Below are 14,465 nucleotides of genomic sequence, written 5' to 3'. Positions count from 1 at the left end.
TCAGTTCCTTCCGGCCGGGGCACGTCCGTCCTCACGGGGCTTTTAGAAGCAGCACACCTGGAAATCGCTCGACATCACCTGCCGCAGCAGCTGCTGAGGGTGTCGGCGCCCGGCGCTAGGTGCTTCGAGTGTTCTTTCATACGACATCCCCGGGAATGTATGTCGTCGTAGCCTTGGGCACACGCATGTTGAATTAACGGCCCTTCTTCGGCTCGGCTCCGAGAAGCGGGCTGGGAACCCACAGCAAAGCAGAGATGCAGCTGTTTTGGCGAACAGCCCAGTTCCTCTCGAGAGCTACAGCCATCTGCGTTCCTGCCGGCAACGTGTGGGTGTCCTGTCCTACCGCCTGCGTGCACAGCCACGTCAGGGCAAATGTCTGTGTCAGGAAGCTGCGTTTATTCATAAGTAGTGGCTCAGCAGAGATTCAGTTTTACCAATTAAAACTACTTGGCTTATGGCCGGGCTGGTGGCTCAAGCCTGCAATCCCAGCCCTTTGGGAGGCCGAGGTGAGAGGACTGCCTGAGCCCAGGCTTCGAGACCAGCCCGGGCAACTTGGCAAGACCTCAACTCCACAATAAAAAAAAAAATTAGCCACCCTTGTGGCATGGGCCTGTAGTTCCAGCTACTTGGAAGGCTGAGGCAGAAGGATCACCTGAGCCCAGCATGTCGAGGCTGCAGTGGCTGTGAGCGTGCCACTGCACTCCAGCCCAAGTCACAGTGAGACTCTGACACAAAAAAGAAGAAACGAAATTACTTGGATTTTGTGACACATTGTATAAGCTTGCTACTCAATGAATGAAATAAATAATGGTGTGGGCAGTTCTTGTATTAACAATAGAAAGAGGGGAATTTACAAAAGCTATTCAGAAATACTTAATTACTATACTGCCATTATACTGAAAGATAAGAACTGTATGTACATAATATACATATAGGTACACACATATCCAACCTGCTTCTTCATTGTAAATGAACAAAATGTCTACTGTAATGTTAAAGTATAATGAAAAAAGTCTCTGGAAAACTAAATTCCTTTATCAAAAGCACCTTAGAGTTCAGCCAATGCTACCAGTGAGGGACACATGTGATCAGCTTTGTCATATACCACCAAGTGCTGACTCTGAGGGTTTGCAGGGCATTCACTCAGCTTTATAAGGTGCTGAAACCTCACCACTGTGATGAAAGACAAACACATTTGCTTTGAAACTTTTAAAAGACAATTCATTTTGAGGATATATTACATAAAGAATTCTGATGCCATTCTATCAGGTTTGTCCAAATGAAGACTTATAAACTACTGCTTCGAAGGTACTAGTTTAAACATCAACAAAGATTTTTAAAAAGTAAAATGTAAGCCGGGCTCAGTGGCTCAGCCTGTCATCCCGCGCCTTTGGGAGGCTGAGGTGAGTGGATTGCCTGAGCCCGCGGGTTTGAGACCCGCCTGGGCAGTGAGACCTCATCTCTACAATAAATCAAAAAATCAGCCGGGCGTGGTAGCACATGCCTATAATTCTGGCTACTTGGAAGGCTGAGGCGGAAGGATCGCCGGAGCCCAGCAGGTCGAGCCTGGGCGACAGAGTGAGACTCCAACTCAAAAAAAAAAAAGTAAAATGTAGCTGGGTGTGGTGGCTTACACCTGTAATCCCAGCACTTTGGGAGGCTGAGATGAGGTTTAAATGAGATCAGGGGTTTGAGACCAGCCTGAACAACATGGCGAGACCTCATCTCTATGATAAATAAAAAAATCAGCCAGGCATGGTGGCACATTCCTGTGGTCCCAGCTACTTGAAAGGCTGAGGCAGAAAGATCACCTGAGCCCAGCAGGTCAAAGCTGCGGTGGCCACGATCATGCCACTACACTCCAGTCTGGGCAACAGGGTGAGACTCCGAATCAAAAAAAAAAAAAAAAAAAAACCACACAAGTGCAAATGTTTGATTTCTTTTCATACACCTGAATTAAGTATGGAAAGGTGAAACATACACAACAGCTTATACAGTATCCAAGAGGGAGCCTTTTAAATATCATACTGTAAAAAAGATAAAGAATGTGATAAGAGGGAATAGGCCTGGTTTAATCAAGAAGCTTTTATGATGTTTGATTTTAAACTGTATGTAAATACAGTAATCTCTGAAGGATTTGGCAAAGATTTATTTTTTTCCATTTCCAGTCTTTTAAAGTTAATACAGATTTGCTTGGAACAAGCTGATTTCAAGAGCACACAAAAGTTGGGCACAAAGGATAGGGTTAAATTCAGCAATCTAAGGGGTGAAGAAGAAAAGACAGTAAGGAGGTGCCTCCAACAGAAAACCGAGCACAAAGGCTGAAAAAGTCCTTCCACTGCAAAGCCGAGAACAGCTTATGGTGTGAACCTTACAGTGGAGGCTGCAGCTGTACCTTGGCTTCTATTTATTACTTATTAGGAACAGTTAGCACAATTACACATAGTCTTTAGTAGACCCAACCTGTGTCCATTTCAATTAAACAGTATTTTCTACAACACTGTGAATAAGGCCACAATATTTTGGACAAACCCCTTAGGGTAGTGATTTTACTATCAATGTTATCCATTCTTTTGAAATATAAAGTGTTTTATCTGAATTAAGGTTACAGTTGATTTTTAAGATACTTTATGCATCATGACTGGTACCTTAAAACTTATTCTTAGATGTTTACATCTAACATTCAAAGAAATTGTTGCAGTCTGACATGCTTATTAATTGATCCCACAGGTATAATTACAGGCCAGCATGATTTTAGTGTCTATTCTTTCATCTCACTAAATCAGGAACGCGGCATTTACAGAGCAAGTGAACACCAGTGACGCAGCTACCCAAGGACCCTAGCTGCTCTTCAGTTAGCTACGGTGCAAGCTCAGAGAGAATCCACTGTATGAACAAAGTCGGATTCCAATTCTTCATCAAAAGGTGCTGGTGGAGGTTGTCAGGCGCCTTCCAATGTAGATCCTTAATAAAAAAAGTAATTAGCAGTTAGTGTAATCTTGCAATTCTCAGTTGACTTTGTACAGCTGAAAACAGGGCAGCTCACTGTGGTTATAACTCATGGAAGCACACCAGCTATTTTATAACAATTCTTAAACATTCTGTAAAGAATCTGTTCGCAATCTTTTATCAACTGTTTTATTCATCAATATGCATTTTATATTCCTCTCACTTGGAAAATTCCAGTTGTGTTCTTATAGTGTACTACATTAAATCCAAGTACAAAATGCGATTACTTCACAGAACAGCTTTTCCATTACCTTTGCAATTTTAAAACCGATCCACACAGTGCTGGAGAAAGTCACCCACCAGGGTAAGGAAGGGATTGTGGGAAGCTTATTACCAGCAACCTCGCAATGGCCAGTCACTGGATGATGAAGCTGGTGCACGCAGGCAGTCTGGGTTGGGTCACGGGGAGAGCTGCCCCAAACCCAAGAGGCAGGAGTGTCGGAGGAGGCTCGATCGAGCTCATGCAGTGGGCACCACTCGGCAGCAGCAGGATGGGTCTCCGGGAAAGGAGCCCGAAACAAGCCTGGCCGGCCCGCGGGCAGTGGGAAGAAATGAGATGGCAGGCTGCGGCGGGAGCTTTCTGCGCTGGATTTATCCTGATGGGAAAGCAGCTGAGGGGTTTTAAGCGCGAAACGACGGCCCCAGGCTCTGAAACCCAGGCAGGGTGAAGGGCAGGCACACTGGGAAGTGGCCACAGAAATTCGTCTGGAAAGGAAGGTCTAAACCGGGTACGTAAGACACGGACCGCCGGAGCCTGCCCAGAGATTCTGCTTCTAGTTCTGGAAAAGGCTCTAGAAATCAGTCTCCATGAGCTCTTAGAAAAGACTGGTGCCGTTCCTGAGTCTGATGCCGAAAAGCACTGAGAGCATGCACAGGGGAGGGAAGGCCGGGAAAGGGTGGTGCCCAGTCCTTGCCCAGGAACCCGAGGTGGCTGAGTGCCATTCTCCACAAATGACATGAGGAGCCCTCGGCCCACCCAGGGGGCCACTTCCACGGGCAGGTGGAACTATGGGTCTGGGGAAGGGACTCTGCTGCCACTCCCTCACAAAGACCCACCTGTTTCCAAGTGCCACAAGACACCAGGCTCACCTGCCACTTTGCTGACTGGGGGCAAGGGTGGTGGTGCCAGAGGGACACCTTCATCCTGTTTCCCCCGGCCCTAGAGGCGAGCCTTCAGGCCAACTGACACCACCGGCCCACAGAGGCGTTCCAGTTGCCCAAACACGGTCGGCACACCATGCCTAGTGACACAGCCCACCCCCGGCAGGATGAAAGGAACAGCTCTGGCTCTTCAGCACTGCCTCAGAGGCGCTGCAGTTGCCCGGCCTCCCAATGTGCTTTCTGCAGCTACTCGGCACGAGAAGCCCCAAACCTGGAAATCCCATTTGTTCTGCTGCTGCTGAGAGCTGCAAGGAATAGTGCTGCCGTCCCGTGGGAAGCACAGCAAGCTACTGCCACCCACTCCTGACTGTAGAGAGGGACGGCTCAGCCCAGCCACACGATGCAGTACTGGCTACACGACACACAACAGTAGGGAGAAAGAAGTCAGGCCCAAGAGTCCCTGCTCTGACTCCACTTATGTCAAGTAAAACAGGCAGACGACTGTGTGCTGCGACATCACGATCATGCTGCCCCTGCCGTGGGGCCTTCCAGGGCCGCAGCTTGTTTCTTGATCTGGACAGAGAGGGCATGAAGAGGCTCCGAGAGGCAACTTACAACCTGCGCTTCAGTAAAAACCGGAGAAAGTAATTGCTGCGACCTAGAATCACCCCAAGACAGGACACACCGTGTCAGAGTCCCGGAAATCGTCACCTACCCCAACCCGATGGCCAGCAGATGAGACAGCAGCAGGGACGGAAGAAACACTTTCAGAAATTCTGCGGAGAACATGCCCCCTTTCTTCATGACGCTCGTGTTTCTCATGCTGAGAGCAGCCGTGCGCTTAGGGTGTTGGAAGAGGAACTCTCTGAGGCAGGAAGAGATATGCACGTTAGTGGACATGGCCCCTGTCACAGGCAGACCCGTGGCACTGAAAACACACTCACTTGGGGGGAATGTTTTCGGGCCGACTCGACCAATCCCAGATCCAGTCTGAGTTTTTCTTCAAGATGCTTTCAACTTCTTTCCTTCTCTCCATGTAATCTTCTTCGGACTAAGACAAAAAACATCAAAGCAGACTGAGCAACCACATTCACACTGAAAGCAGCTACCGTCCGCCCAAGCTTCAGACCAAGCCACTCTGGGAGCCGAGACGCGTGTCGACAGACAAGGGTCCGAGGGTGGGTCATGCGGGGACGGGGCACTTTCACTGGGGTCTGTGATGACTCCTGGCTTGCCTTCCTCCTCTGTGGGCAGACCACTTCCGTGGAGCCCTATCCAGTGTGTACTATGCTGGTCACTGGGAGATGCCAGTGGCATGTGCTGTCCTAAGGAAGCAATGTGGCCTGAGGACAAAGACGGTGACTGCAGCACTGGTTTAACAGAAGAAATTGAAACAATCTTTAAGAACATGCCATTTCTTTTAAAACCGGGGGAAAACTGCTTAAAACAGTGCAAACACTTGGGAAGACCGGCACCTGAAACCCACTTTGGCCTGGGGGCGCAGCACCACCACCCTCAACCCCCAAGTGTTGTCCAGGCACAGGCTGCACACCTGGGGCACCCAGCCAGGGCTCCTGCTGGCTGCCCACACACGGCTGCAGTCCTGACTGGGGCCAAGGAGATGCCCGAGAGGCCTGGGGTAACAGGGCCTCCCCACTTCCCTAGTGAAGGAGGCCCTGGGGGAGCCAGCGCGGAAGGTAGAGCGGCTGGCACTGACGAAGCCCGTGCTTCCTGGACAGCCGTGGAAACACACATGGAAAAGTGGCTCCACTGTTCATGCTCTCACCAGCATTAAGTATCCAGGAAAATATCCACTGTGTACCTAATCTGCACAAGGTAATGCACTACCGGATATAACTGAGCAGGACAGCACTGATCGCCACCTCAAAATCCTAGGCAGGAGTAGAACGGGAGGGTCACCGTAAAAGAAGGCAATAACCCCAGGGTGGCTTTCTCCTCATAGACGAACGCCTTCAGCAGGTTCTGTGGCCTCACAACAGTACTAAGCGCCTAATATGTAAAGCCCATTAAATATTTATTGAGTTAATGTTAGAAAAGTGCTCTCATGTCGAAATTACCGAGCTGATTAGCTACAAATGCTAAATTACCCAGGCACCAGTTAGCACCGGTTTGTTGGATAAGGTATGGAGTATGATTTCTGGCAAGCAATTACATCTAGTGAGTAAGGCACCGCCAAATCACAACCACAAGGGTGAATGTCTTGAATGCCCTGCAGGTAACGTCTGACTCCCGAACAGCTTATAGACAGAAAAACCCACTCACTGTCCAAGTGACAACCAGGAAGAGAGAAAGACCACCTCGTCGCTAGCTCACAGTACCATTTCCAGTCACCCGCTCCCTCTCTCCAGGCGTGACACAAGGGAACCCCACCTCCCCTCCCGTGTGTCCCTGATGTCAAGTGGGGCAGGAGACGCCAGCTGCATCCCCCACCCAGCATCTCTGGTCAATTGAGTGTGAAGCTGGTCCTTGGGGGATGTCCCCACCCAGAGTTTAAAAAACAGAAAGGGCAGGAGATACCCTTTGAGCCAGAATTTTCTCTACTCAGTCACATTCAAAACTTGTTTCTATAACAGCATCCTCTCCTTCCAGCTTACCTGGGAACTGTTTTTCTCTCCAATGCTATGGGTGTCTGTTTCAGAAGCTCTATTCGTATCCTGTGGTGTCTGTGAGCGAGGTGGGCTTGGCAAGGATGGGAAAAGAATGGGGAAAACAGGACATCATGTTAACACTCTGCCATCAGAAGCCAAATCTCAAAGGCAGGAACTCAGGACGAGGGATCTAGCCACGTTCATGCCTGCCTTTCCGCCTAGCATCAGACCGGGGCCAGACTGTTTCAGTCTTTTCAGCTGAGCACAGCAGGAGTCAGCTAGCCAGCCTTCCGAGGGAGCGACAAGGAAGCCAGTGAGTGTCTGGCTTTATCACCCGCCACCCTCATGCTCTGTTATACAGCCCTGGAGAGCACCTAACTTTTGATCACTGGCTCTCTTAGCCATGCTGCCTTGCAAGTGCTGTCAACCAGGCACCGCTCTTAAACCCACAACCCTCCTCAGGTGGATGCATGACTCTCAGACCCTTGGGGTTGGTTTGGACAGACTTGATGGGGCGGAAGCTGGGGGGCAGCTTTAACATGGTCCCCTCCAGACTGAGCCTGAGTCACTCTCTCCCACCAAATGGCCAGGTCCCTTCTATATAAGGACGGTCGCAGGAGCCCGCCTGAATCTGCCTGAGAGGCAGAGAAGCAGCCCACTCGTCATTAAAGGTTGCACAGACACTTCCAGCTGTGACTGCTCATCCACTCTGGACATCAACACTGTAATGCATACACTTATTTACATGCACCTACCTGTCACAGTGAGAACTCTTGGAGCTACTCCGTCCAGACTCATGCTGGGCATCCAGCAGTATTTTTTCCATGTCACCATTATAAATAGAAACCGAGGCCGGGACACTGCTCCCGTTCCCATTGTTGCTAAAGTGCAATTCTACCCAGGATCCTGAGGGGACAAAAACGGGCAGAGGTGGAACTTCCTGCCCACTTTGGCACTTAGTCCCTCGCAGTTTAACCAGCCCACCCTTCTGCTTCCAAGAGGCACTAATGACGACACACCCGGAGCCTCCCCTCAGCCCCGTCTTCGCATGCCGTCTGCGCACAGACCGCACTCGCCCCACACTCGTCTACTCCCACTTTCCCTGGGCTCCGGAGGGAAGCCCCATAGGACTAAGACAGTGTGTCGGTGCAGCTTTTACCATTCCAGGATGCCCAGCAAATGCTGGGTCATCAGAATCAAATCAGTCAGAATGCTCTCTTGCATTCAACTTTTATAAGAACAGGCTACTGTTTGGAAAAAGGGATCTTTGTTTTTTAAAAAAAGGGCTGTCAACATAAGTTTAAGGGATTTAAAATTTTCTTCAAAAGGTTTAAGTTATCTCTTAACATATGTCCACATACCAGCATCATATACTGACCCTGAGGTCCTACAAAATTCACATTTATGACTGCTGTTCTGTATTTATATCAAAAACTAGATTGATATATTTTGAACAGAACAGAACTAACTTCCGACGGAATCTGACGAGCAGGCGCCCCCTCAAGCAATCCTTTAGACAGGTCTCTATAGGAAGGAAGCTTAAACCTCTGTACTCGTATTGTGTGGCTTGCTTTGTATTATCTGATCCAAATGAGGATGAACGCTTTATATTTACTGGCCACTTGGATAGCATCTGTTTTGCACCGGCTGTTCAAATCTCTCATTCTTTTAGTTGTCCATCTTTCTCTTATTGGAAAAAGGAATTCTATATCCCAGATACAAGGTTTTTCCACTAAACACACTGCAAAAAACTTTCATTCTGTGGTCTTCCTTTTTACTCTTGTGTCTTCTGATGTACAGAAGTTCTGGATTTTAGTTCAGTAAGTTCAGCAATCTCTTCCTAAGTAAGTTATAGAGAGATTTTATATTCTTTTAAAACGGCATTATAGTTTTAACATTCACACTTAGATCTAAAACACACCTGGACTTAATTTTTATGGGTGATTGGAATAGGACGCATCATTTTTGAAGACCGCTTCTGCTTGTCTGCTCTGTGATGCTCCCTGTGTCAGGAATCAAGCATGCATCAATGCACAGATCTGTTTCTGAGCTCAGGATAATGTCTTACTCTGTGTCATAGGCCTATTTATGTAAAGCAAATCTGTTAACAGATTACCCTGGTGATGTACAAAGGAAGGACTGCAGTAGGAGAGGGTGCAGGCTGAGCACAACGGACCCCAAGACTTCTAGACTAGAAATGAAAGAACTAATTCCGTAGTCACTATAATTTTACTTTATTTTTTTATTATTTGAATTGGAATCTCACTCTGTCGCCCAGGTTGGAGTGCAGTGGCATGCTTATGGTCACTGCAGCCCAGACCTGCTGGGCTCAGGTGATCCTTCTGCCTCGGCCTTCCAAGTAGCTGGAACCGCAGGCATGTGCCACCACACCCAGCTAATTTTCCTGATTTGTTACAGAGACGAGGTCTCGCCAAGGTGCCTCTTGCCTCGACCTCCCAAAGTGCTGTGATTACAGGCATGAGCCAGTGTGCCCAGCCCTTCACTGTAATTTTATGAAGCACAATAACCACCTGGACTGCCATCTGTCCTAAACCGACACGGCACCACATGACACCATGCAACTGGGGGGGGGGAGCTGGAGCAGCCTGCTAACCAAGTCACCCTGTTGGCCGGAAGCAAAGGCAGGCCGCGCCCCTTCCCAGCACGCAGGCGCCTCTGTGGACTGCCCTGGCCCAACCTCCAAGAGCCACTGGCTGCAGAGGATGTGCCCTGTTAATCGAAAGAAAATCAGACCAGGCAAGGCAGCTCACGCCGTAACATTTTGGGATGACAAAGCTTGGGCCCAACTCAGCCTTGGCGACAGAGTGAGATCCTGTGTGTGTTTAAAGAAGAGAGAGAGAGAAGGGAGAAGAAGCAAACCAAGGGCCCAGGAATGAAATACGGATCTGCAGCCCACACCATCAACAGCTTCCCAGTCAGCAGTTAGCCCAATGGTTACACGAATGTCCAAACGAATGCATGATTCTTCTCTTTAGCCTCTCGCTTTGCTTCTGGTCATCCCAGGCCACATGAGCACATCACTACTACGAAGGCAGGCTAGTGTCTGTCTTGGAGCCGGGATCTTACGCCTTCAGAGATTTATGCATAACGTCATTCCCGAATCCACTCATCTGACCAGACAGTCTTCTCAAGTAGCTGCGGTTCGCTAAATAACATTCAGGCCAGGTGTCGTGGCTCACACCTGTAATCCCAGCACTTTGGGAGCCCAGGAGTTCTAGATCAGCCTAGGCAACATAGCGACACCTTGACTCTACATAAAATAGAAAACTTTGCCAGGCATGGTGGCACACGCCTGTAATCCCAGCTGCTTGGGAGGCTGAGGCAGAAGGATCATCTGAGCTCAGGAAGTCAAGGCTGCAGTGAGCTGGGATTGTGCCACTGCACTCCAGCCTGGGTGAAAAAGTGAAAATAAAAGCTAACATTTCGCCAGCCAGCAACTACCCACTGCCCTGAAGAAACTGCCACAGCCTCTGCTCTGGGCAGTTCCCTGCTTCTAGGTTCGATCTATGTTATTCAGACCCTGGGAGGCACTCAGTGTACGTGACTGCAGCAAACTGTTGTGCGGACCGCTCACAGTGCCTGACATATATGGAGTTCAGGGTGTGGAGTCTTCCTCGACACCACTGCCGACACGACACGTGTAGCACCAATTAGCCAACACCAACCGGATGTCCAGCAATTCCACTCCATTCTGACTATTCACCTAGAGTTAGCGTCAGATCCCAGAGTGAAGGGCTCAGTCCCAAAAGAATGCCCCACTGCAGGCACAGCCAACAATGAGTTTACTTGCACAGAAGTCATGAAAACACTACTTACATTTACCAGTTGATCCGAAACAACACGATTAAGAATGTTAGGTGGAAATGACACTTGGGGCAAGGCAGGAGGGGACGGGGAGGGGCAGGTCACCGCCTGCCTCCACTGGACAACCATTGGGCCCTCCTAACCTCACGGTGCAACAGCTTTTAGAACCCCATCTCCAGCCCCCTCCCTTCCTTGGAAAGGGGTTGCCCTGAGAATTTCCACCCCATAGTAGACAGAAATGTATTCCAAAGAGGCTACCTATGTATGGATAACCAAAGACATTCTTACCCCTCAGGTAATCCCAGGGCTCAGGGGCTCTGTGCCAGGAACCAGAGCCAAACCAAATCTATACTGTATTTCTTACACGGGGGCAACTAAAGACCATATGAAGACAAGTGAATTGCCATCTTCAATTGTTTGTGCTGCTCTAACACAATGCCACAAACTGGGCAATTCATGAACAAGAGAAACTGATCTCTCACCGTTCTGGAGGCGGGGGGACGTCCAAGACCAAAGTGCTGGCGTCTGGTGAGGGTCTTCCTGCTGTGTCCTTGCACGGCAGACAGGCGAGTGGGAACCAACTCCCTCCTCAAGTGCCTTTATAAGGGCACTGATCCACCTCACCAGGGAGAAACCCCATGACCTAATCATCTCTTAAAACTATCACACTGGCAACACCGGAACATGAGGGGACACATTCAAACCAAAGCAGTGTTTACCTCTTAGAGTCCTAATCATCCCTGAGAGAGAAAGAAAAAATTCCCATTCTGGATTGTCTGCAGCTGAAAACTTTAGGTCCAAAAGCAGTATTCCAAAGAATGATTTACTAAGAGACAAGAGGTTTATTATTAACCTTCAACAACTGAGTAGGAGAGAATACTTCCTGGCTAATGAAGAGAATGTATGCTGTTAGTCTACTTACATACTGCAGTGATTAATTAGAATCATTCATCTTTTTACACAAGAAAGATGGAAATTAAGGTTACTTAACAGCCTTACAAAATTTCCTCACAACCACAAGTAGCTCATTTCAAATAACTTTCGTATGAGCCCCGAAAAGAAAGGTGATCTATTCCCGATTTCATTTCATGCTCCCTTGCTTATTTTCTTCCCTCACTTATAATGTATATATTGCTAATAAGTCACCAAAAGTAAATCTTCATTCCCCTAAACAAGACAGATGACAGCCACAGGTAGTCTAGGACACAAACACTAAAATCATACAGAAAAAGAAAACGGATAGGTCTGCCCCAGAGAGCACATACAAATCAGCACTCTTGAATTCTTAATCCAATTCTTAGTTTCCATTTGTCTCATTTTCTTTAAAAAAAAATTTCACCCGACCTCCAGCTTGTCTCGGTGCCCAAAGCAGCTCCTCCCTTTACTGTGACGATTCCAGGGATCCCCTGGCTTCATTCCCTCTATCTATCCCAGGGCTCACTCCCCAGCCTTGACTGACTAACCACAGTCAGCAGGGCCCATGTGGCCTCAAGTTCTCAAGGCTGTCCTACACCCTAGTCTAGGCAACAGGTCTCAACCCTGGTTATGAAGAGAAAAATCACTCATGATGCTTTATTTCATTGTTCTCCAAAAGCCCAGCCCAGTTCTACCCTGAAAGTGCCAATGTGCAAAGCTGAGGTGAAACACAAATATACTGAAAAAATATATACTGAAAAAACATACAGAAAAAAGTCCTAAGGGAGTGGGCTAAAAACTCTTGAACCATGAGGTTAGGAGGGCTTGACGGTGGTGAGGCTGTGCTGCCAGGGCTGAAAAGGACTGCCTAGGGGAAAGACAGGTGTCCCCCAAAACAGCCTACAAGACAGGAGATAAACGTCACAACAGAGGCATGCACGTGGCATAGCACCCCAGAAACAAGTCTGAAAAAGATGAGCTGCTAAGCCTGGAGGGAACCAGAACTCCCCAGACACCAAGGGTTTCTTCCCCAAGAGAGGGAGCTTTAAGAAACCGCTCTCTCTACCCGTAAAAGCTTCCCAGGCCGGCTCTTTCCTTTTGCCCCCTCACTCTCCTGAGAGCACAGGGGCCACAGCAGCGCTGATGAGACACACACAAGAGAACCTGGCCAGGTCCTCACTCTTGCCGCCTCCACTCAAACAGGCACTGTCTGCTTTGGAAATATGGACCCCATACGCGCCGCCAGGGTTCCACCGGGACACAGCGGATACGGGGCTCGTTAATGTTGGACTAAGTGACCTTCCTTGAACGGGTTATCCAAGGCATCTACCCAGTGACAGAGGCCATGCTGGTTCCTTGCTTATAAAATGCAAAAGTCCTTCAGAAATAAAACAAAGGGTTTCTCAGGTTAGCTGCGATAGGAGTGAGAGCTGGCCTGGCAGATGAGTTTGAGCACCAGGCCAACTTTCAGCGACTCCCTTGAAGGGCTTCCAGCAGGACCTCGCTGACTCACCAGATCTGGCCTACAAATCGCGCTCTCAGCTGTGTGGGATCAAGACGGTCCCACTGGCGCTTGGTGCTCCCTTCACTATTGTTGCTGGCCTTACATCTCACTCAGCCTCTGGGTCTCGTGGTGACCATCCTTAAAATGCAGGTGTTAGGCTAGGACCGAAATGTCTGCAACCCTTCGCATTCTAAAACTGCAAGGCGCTGCGATTCCGCTCCAAAAGAAATGCACATTTTCTCCCCTCATACAACTTTGCCCGCCGCGGGATGCCTATGACGCAAGGACCAAACCCCGTCGCAGACACCGCAGAACGGGAAGAGGGCTCGGATCGCTAGAAACTGCCATCAGGGTCCACGGCAAGCCCTTGACTGAACCGACGCCCTTGAGCTGGAGGCGGTGGGTCCTGCAGGGACGTCACGCACGCCCCGCCACCCACAACCAAGAGGCAGTCTCATCACAAAAGTCCACCTCCCTCCTCCATTTTAGCAGTCATACAGCTAGGAGAAACAGGCCATGATGGGGCTGCACGGCGCAGCCGTACTCCAGCCTGGGCAACCGGGCGCGTCCCTGTCTCTTAAAACAGAAAAAGGCCGGTGCGAGCATCCTCCGGGTCCACAACGTGAACTAGACTGGATCAAGAGACAGAAGGGGCAGAAGACGGAATCCACTGCACTGTTAACCGCTCGGGGAAAACATGCGGCCCGGAGGCTCGGGCAAGAGACAGTGTTTGTCGGCGGCCTGTGGGTCGGGCTGGCAGAGCTTCCGCCGTTCTCTCTTCAGAGGTAAACAAGAGGCAGTCCAACAGAAGGGCCGAGAGCAAGTGCCGCCTCCCACCGGGCAGGGCGGCTGAGGCCCCACGCGACCTGGGGCAGCCCGCGCCCCCGGGCCTGACGCCGGGCAAGTGCCCTCCCGCACGTACGCTCGGAGAAGCGCCAGAAACCCTCCCCGTGCGTCTCCGCTGCGCGTGCCCTCCTGTTACGGCAGCAGCGAGGCGGGGACGCCCGGGGCTGGCCACCCGGCGCCCGTGACTCAGCAGCCCGGCGGAGCAGGCACTGAGCGCCCGCCCCACGAGCGCTTACAACTCGGGTCCAGAGACGACCTGAGCCAGCCGGTAAAACACAGAGTTAACACGAAAGTGGCACGGTAACGTCCAAAGGGGCGGTTTTACGGCAGGGTTTATACAGCACCCCTCGGACTTTATTTTTCTGCGGAACGACAGAAACACTTCCCCTCCTCTCTTTCAAAGCCAGCGTCCGCCGATGCCTGAGTTCCCAGAGAAAACACCCGAACCACGGGACCTTTCAAAGGCGGCCGTCGTAAGAACACAGATCACGCCACGGATCACGGCAATCGGGTCCCGCCGAGCAACCCCGTTGCCGGCCACAAGCCGGACCCGCCAGCCCCGAAGCGGGCCGCACGCCGGGCTCGCCCACGCCGGCACGGAGACCACCTGCCCGCCCGCAGGCCCGCCCGCAGGCCCGCCCGCAGGCCCGCCCGCG

The 14,465-nt window shown here is 50.2% G+C and overlaps 1 protein-coding gene across 1 annotated transcript; it reads right to left on the bottom strand.

The window, feature by feature from the left end:
* Positions 1–2,127: 2,127 nt before the first annotated feature.
* Positions 2,128–9,826, bottom strand: LOC103254373 (BCL2/adenovirus E1B 19 kDa protein-interacting protein 3). Its single transcript, XM_008052469.1, has 6 exons — positions 9,807–9,826; positions 7,475–7,774; positions 6,726–6,810; positions 5,055–5,161; positions 4,826–4,975; positions 2,128–2,964 (listed from the first exon to the last, which is right to left on the bottom strand). The coding sequence occupies exons 1-6, from the start codon at positions 9,824–9,826 to the stop codon at positions 2,919–2,921; spliced, it is 708 nt and encodes a 235-aa protein (XP_008050660.1). The 3' UTR covers positions 2,128–2,918.
* Positions 9,827–14,465: the final 4,639 nt, after the last annotated feature.

The sequence above is a fragment of the Carlito syrichta genome, unplaced genomic scaffold, assembly GCF_000164805.1.
Source record: "Carlito syrichta isolate Samal-C Ts95f unplaced genomic scaffold, Tarsius_syrichta-2.0.1 Scaffold70825, whole genome shotgun sequence".
Classification (NCBI taxonomy): domain Eukaryota; kingdom Metazoa; phylum Chordata; class Mammalia; order Primates; family Tarsiidae; genus Carlito; species Carlito syrichta.
The sequence above is the reverse complement of the archived record's forward strand: the minus strand, read 5'-3'. Positions and strand labels throughout refer to the sequence as shown.